Source organism: Nuphar pumila, chromosome 15 (assembly GCF_984573655.1).
Source record: "Nuphar pumila chromosome 15, dmNupPumi1.hap1.1, whole genome shotgun sequence".
NCBI classification, from domain to species: Eukaryota; Viridiplantae; Streptophyta; class Magnoliopsida; order Nymphaeales; family Nymphaeaceae; genus Nuphar; species Nuphar pumila.
The window spans coordinates 7,474,011-7,480,771 of NC_143263.1; the positions used below are offsets into that span (position 1 = coordinate 7,474,011).

The 6,761-nt window shown below is 36.3% G+C and overlaps 1 protein-coding gene across 1 annotated transcript in view; it reads left to right on the plus strand.

The window, feature by feature from the left end:
* LOC149814339 (calcium-dependent protein kinase 1-like) overlaps positions 1-5,939 on the plus strand; it is a 30,698-nt gene extending 24,759 nt beyond the window's left edge. The window contains exons 6-8 of the mRNA XM_089989268.1: positions 3,463-3,590; positions 3,692-3,791; positions 5,579-5,939. Coding sequence (XP_089845394.1) covers positions 3,463-3,590; positions 3,692-3,791; positions 5,579-5,689 — 339 coding nt within the window. The 3' untranslated portion in view covers positions 5,690-5,939. The remainder of the gene's footprint in view (positions 1-3,462; positions 3,591-3,691; positions 3,792-5,578) is intronic.
* Positions 5,940-6,761: the final 822 nt, after the last annotated feature.

Here is a 6,761-nt window from a genome sequence, read left to right on the forward strand (position 1 = left end):
TTAATCAGGTATCTCAGTTCATGCATGGGCCGCATATTGGGCATATGGAAGCTGTTAAACGCATTCTTCGATACTTGAAGGGAACTATCGGAGATGGTCTTTTGTATAGAAAGAGTACGAATGAGCATGACGCGCATGAACTTCTTGCTTACACATATGCAGATTGGGCCGGAGATCCATATGAGCGCAGGTCGGTCTCAGGATACCGTGTTTTCATTGGCCTAAATCTAGTCTCCTGGAGCAGTAGGAAACAAAAAGGCCATTGTCAGGTCGAGTACAAAAGTCGAATATAGATTAATGGCAGCTGCCACAGCTGAAGTAACTTGGATCAGACACCTGTTGATAGAAGTAGGAGAATCGATATCTCGATGTCTTCTCTTATGTGACAATCAAAGTGCCATTAACATGTCTTTTAATCCCATCTACCACAGTCGTGCCAAGCATATTGAAATAAATCAACATTTTGTAAGACAAAAAGTTGAAGAGAAGGAAATTGAACCTGAATTTGTTCGGACCACTGATCAAGTTGTTGACTTGTTTACAAAAGGACTCATCAATGACAGATTTTGGATGTTGAAAGGCAAGTTGTTCATGGTTCAAAACCATGTACAACTTGAGGGAGGGTGAAAAGAAGTCGTCAATTATATCTGGGTTGGGTTTGAATCTGAGATCCAGACCCAACTCAAATTCATTATGTCACATGTTTATTAATGGCTCACTTGTATTTTAGTCTATTGTGTAGAGGGTATTTTAGTACCCTAATATTTGTATTACAAATACTAAAAGAAAAGCCTAATACGAGATCCCTATTGAGGGTTTTTCAGCAGCATACGTTCTCCCCTCCATTCTCTCTCTATTCTTGTGGCTGAACTTCAGAACCTTCAATCTCTAACAATAAGGATGACCTTAATTTGGGATTTTGGGTATACCTCACAAGAGTATGTTGTACCGAAAATCCCAAGTCTACCTTGGAGAGTGTAGGTGGTACAAGCTCCCTAGATCATTAAATTATTAAAAATGCTTTGAGTGGTAATGACTCGTTTGGTCCCTAGATCCTTGGAGTTAGGGGGCTAGACTACTAATATTAGTCCTAGGTGGTATGTCCAGTCCTTATGCAAAAGTGTAGAATCAATTTTATTTGGTGTGCCACTAGGGAAGCTTTTCTTGATCGTGGACCGCTCCTAGTGGGTTCGACTCAGTTAGTCACTCGGGAAAAAATAAAACATATAGTATAATAAACACCTGAGTGGTCTCGTCTATTTTGTGGGATACCATTCGAGTACCCGATAGAGTTGGTAAACAAGAGGAACAATGCATTCGATGATTAGGTACGCCTTTTTATTATGAAATTACATTCATATTATATCGGTATTGAAAGCATGCATTTAATGTTGTTAATGTTCAATTGATGATATGCCTTGATAAAGTGTTACTTGAATTTAATTGTTATGATTATCATGATCTTGTTCTGAATTAATGGTGATTACATGCATGCTTAATATTGTGCATGCACGCTTCATAATATGTTTCCTATTAAGACTCATCGTAGTTTGACTCTTGCAATTTTATATAAATACAGGCAATGAGTGAGTAATTATGGAGTAGTTGCGGGATGCTAAGGGGGGTTTCATGTGAACCAATAATTTGAAACTTGGGGTCTGTCTTTTGATTATTTAAATTCTTAAATTTAAGACTAGATGTATAAACCTCTGGTTTTTATCGTGAACCATTTAATTTCCTTTATGGTTGAATGCAATGTATTTAAATGCCTGTAACCCGCCCAAAGTTGTTAACCAAAAAGAAAAACAATGTTTTAGTTGTTTTATAAAGAGATTCTGTTATGTAACGTATTCAATCGGTTTGATAATGATTGTTTCATACTGGATTTGGTACTAAGAGGCTAAAACATGCTCCCGCTTGCGCTCAGACAGGTTGTCTAGTGCTTGGTATGGTTGGAGCATAGCTATTGGCAAAGCCGTTGCATCATTACATATTAGAACCAACAATTTAAAAGAAATATGTATTTTTCGGGTAAAAAATGTGTTTTTTTTGGATTAAAAATTTTCAGTGTTACATACATGGTATCAAAGCAGGGATACAATTTTCGGTTCACGGGCCGTCTAGCAACCCAACATCGCTCTATAACTACGTTTCAATTTAGTTGTTGAATTCTCTATTTGTGTGTTGTGCCTATGTGTTATGAATTTTTGTGTGAATTCGAGAACTTAGAAATAAATGTTAAGGACATCACAGAATAGGCTTAACCATAAAGCCTAGGAACTGATACAAAAATTTGTTTTGAGGTTAAATTATTCGATCAGAGTGCGTAGTGAAAACATGTTGAACTATGATTTGATAGTTCTTTGGTTTGATGATTTTGTATCGAATTTCTAAGACGAAATTCTTTTTAAGGGGGGAAAGGATGTAATATCCGTGATTTTTTGGTATTTATTAAATGAATAAAGATGAATTTTATGTCTCAATTATGGATTTGATTTGATTTAAATTAGAGTTTAGTACTCATGTCAATCATGAGTGAATTTGGTTTTCAATTGAATTTGACTAGAATTTAATTTAATGTGAATTAGGAATTTGAATTGAATTTAGAAAAAATTTAACGTGATTTTGAAATTGGATTTAATTAAAATATGAATTGGAATTTGGATTTAATTAGGTGTGGATATGGATTTGATATTAGAAATTTGGATCAGAAATGGAGTTATAAGTAAATTGGATTCGGATTTAGAAATGTGGACTTAATTGGATTTGAATTAATTAAGTAATTAATTAATGTAGGAAGAAAATCCCAAGAGAGTGGGACGTCCCCCCCCTTGTGGGCCCATCCTACCTGGCTGGAAACTTCCTGCCTTCTAAATATCTAAACTACCTAGGATTCCTTCTTGAATTGGAAGTCAATAGCTTCCTAATTCAATAGCATGATGATATACTTTATCCTGCATTTGGATGTATCTAATTCTTCAAGTGAAGATTATCTCTGTTATTTTTTGCTCCATTCTTAGGATTTTTCTAGACTGCTAGTCAAATACCTTGCGGATACAATGTTCATTGTGGTGCATTTCACCTGTTTCACACAAGTTTTAAGTGTGTCTCAATTGCTCAAGCATTGTGAAAAAACATGGTTGTAGATATCAGTTTTGACCAGACTACCTGTGTTGAGATACTGATCTAGCTTCATCAAGTAACATAAACAATGATTATTATAATTGGTTCATTTTTAGTTAGATTATTCTTATACTGTACATTAATCTTACGAACTGTGGTTCGCTGTTTTACACTGGCTTCTTGTCCATTTCTTTATAAACCAAAAGATCTTAAGCATTGAGAATATTTCATGAAAAAATGTCTGTTGTGTTGCAGTATTATTCTCCCAGAATTTGTTGAACCTTCAAAGGTCTCTTGTTCTTTTAACAACTTAGTGATATGCTTTTGGCTAAGCTGCAGGCTGATGTTGATGGCAATGGGACTATTGATTACATTGAATTCATAACTGCAACGATGCACATGAATAAAATGTATAAAGAAGACCGCCTCTTTAAAGCTTTTCAGTATTTTGACAAAGATGGAAGCGGGTACCATTCTCATCCTAAACTGGCCTTTCTTCAAGTTTCTATTCATAGTTTACAATTCGTTATTTTAAGCAAATAAATTTTTTGGTGCTTTCTTTTTTCAGGTACATTACAGTTGAAGAATTGGAACAAGCCCTTAAACAGTACAATATGGGGGATAAGAAAACAATAAATGAAATTATAGCAGAAGTTGATACAGACTATGTAAGTGATCAAGTTTCTTGTTTGATCAGATATTAAGGAAAATTAGTTTTCTGTCCTTTTTATAAATTTTTATATTTGTAGGTGTAAGATGATTTTTGTTCGAAACTTCAAATTGATAAATCTTAAATACATAAATACATAAACCGAAACAGTATCTCTCAAACAAACATGTGTCTATATCAATTTTCCTGGTCACTAGATATGCTAGTATCATGGTGCAAAGTTAGGAGTTCTATCGCATCCAGCTAGAGCATTATATTATTATTTCTATTTCACAGGAACACACCATTTAGAGTCCCCTGTCCAAGGGGTCAGATCAGTCATGCTATAATAAGTACAAATCTTATTTTATTATTTTTACAAATTTTCAGAATTTTTCTTATATATTGAAATCTTTAATTAAAAAACTAAGGAAACTTTTATTGTCATGTTTTATTTCAAAAATTTATGAACTCACATCTTGAACCTGTGTTAAGTCACAATTGGTAGTATGGTACCCATGTCTTTGTGACAGTTTTGTTTTTTTCTGGGGATAGTCATTTCTCAACCTAGTATTTGGAGCTTATTGATCATTTCTCAACCTAGTATTTGGAGCTTATTGATCATTTCAAGCTAAAGAAATCGGGAGACTCCATGTGAAATTGGATGATTCTCCAACCACCTATTGATGTCTGGTGTCATCTGAGTGAGATCATCTGGAGGACAGATCACAAAAGAGGTTATTTATTGAAGATACAGATTTGGCTTCCAACAAATTTATGCTAAATAAGTATCATAAGAGGGTATTTTGTTAAGATAGTTGAAATGCTTTTAGTGCAACACACGGAATTTACCATGCTTTGCAAGTTTTACCTGTTCAGTGAGTTTTTCCTGGTTCTCATTCATGAGTCGGCATTGTTTTGTGAAACAAACATGGGTGAGATAAATTTAGGTTCTGTCTAAATTCTAAAACTCATTTCTCTTGAGATGTGCAACCAAATGCCCTCTCTACGGATGTCACTAGTTCTACCTACGCCTCTCCCAATCTCCACCATCATAGAAAGTGGCTAAGCTGAAAGGCAAAATAAAAAAAGCCAAGTATGATGAATTTTCTAGATGTCAAGACCTAAAAGTCTTGCAACTTCCGAAGAAGTCCAATCAATATGTATTAAGCCTATGTCACACGGATACTCTATTTTGACTCCCTTTCAGTATCCCCTTCTATACAAGTCATATTAGAAACTTCATAAAAATAGCTGTATCCCAGTACCCACAGCTATATTCATGTGACATAGCATAGATTTGATCCTTTTTTTCCTTTTTATCAGCAATCTTGAATTCCTCTTCTAGAATCAGGAACCATTTCCACATTGCACTCTATATCATTGAAACTGGAGATGTTAAGGCTCTGTTTGGGAGCCGGAGATGGGAGGGGAGATGGAGATTCAGTGAATCCCACCTTACCCCTGCTGCTGTCTGAAAGCCCGGATTTGAGAGATGAGAGTGGAGATAACCTCCCATTCTCCCCCATTACAATGAAATCATAAAAGGGAAGTAGTTGACAACTCCACTCTCGTTAGTCATTTTCTTCTCCACTCCCATCATCCCATTCTGTCTGTTTTCTAACATGGGCTCCTGAACAGAGCCTAATCTGTTCTGAATCATATGATTTCAAGGCTGATGGTTCAAATGGAATGCATTTCCGAAAATGGAATCAAAGTTCCGGGAGATCTCCTTATATGATTTCATCAAGTAAATTCTCTGGTGGACCATTTACATTTTTTCCATTTTTCTCGCAATTGATACAGGACGGCAGGATCAACTATGACGAGTTTGTGGCCATGATGAGGAAAGGCACCGAGGACATTGTTCCGAACAGACGGCGTGGTGTAACAGTGGGCGCCCCAAAGCATAAGTAGCAGTCCATGCTGTTGGAAGGGATGCCTTTTCCTGCAGCTGATGTTTGTACACTTGATGTTCCTATCATTTACAATCCTACACCTGATTTGTCATTTGTACTATTGGTGGAGATCCCTTGTTTGAGTATTCTTGCGATTAAGCATGGTGCCCATACTGTTTTTGTAAAGGGCAAAGCTTTGTGGTTTATTTGATATGATCATTTTTTTAATAGTATGGCAGGCAGAGCCAGCGCGGCTAGGTCTCTGATCACAAGGGTGGTTTCTCTGTGTCTCTCTCTCTCTCTATATATATATATATATATTGGTAATTATAGGGGTGCGCCGTACCTACTCTCGCTTAATTGAAGTTTTAAATTTTCAAAATTCTTGATTTTTTTTATCAAAACCCTATAGATACTATGTATAACCATTATTTAGTAGAAAAACAAGTTTTGGATCATGTGATTATAGCATACATGTATGTTTTTAAGACCTTTAAAAATCAGCTGCTCACAATGTATCAAAATTTCATGACTTAAAAAATCCTATTTTTATGTTCAAAAAACATGATCCTACAACCATGATTTCTAGAACGTGGGAGTTTGTACTCCCCGGGCACCGTAGCATTACTATATATATATATAGGGAAAAAAGCATAGTTAAATAACCCTTAGCTGTGCAGCTACAGTGGAATGACGCTGGCCATCCATCGAGTGTGCCTACGCAAAAAGGGTGCAAAACTCGCAAAAAATGCTGTTTTTTGAGTTTTTTATTTAGCGTTATTTTTGAAGCTCCACTAAAGGTCCCGGTTCCCTTGGAGACTGGGGCCTTTAGCAACGCATTAAAGCGTCGCTATTACCACCTAGGGGATGCACGCACCTTTTTAAAAAAGTTGTTTATGCGGTTTTGAGTGCTGCTAAAGGGCCGGCAGAATTGGGACCTTTAGAACCGCCACTAGAGGCCTGTTTGTGTGACTTTTACGGGATTTCAGCATTTTTGGTGGGAAAAAATGTTGAGCGCCCATCACACACATGCGATGGACGCTCAGGAAAGTTCCGTTTGTAGCTGCACTCCTATGGATTGCGCAGCTACA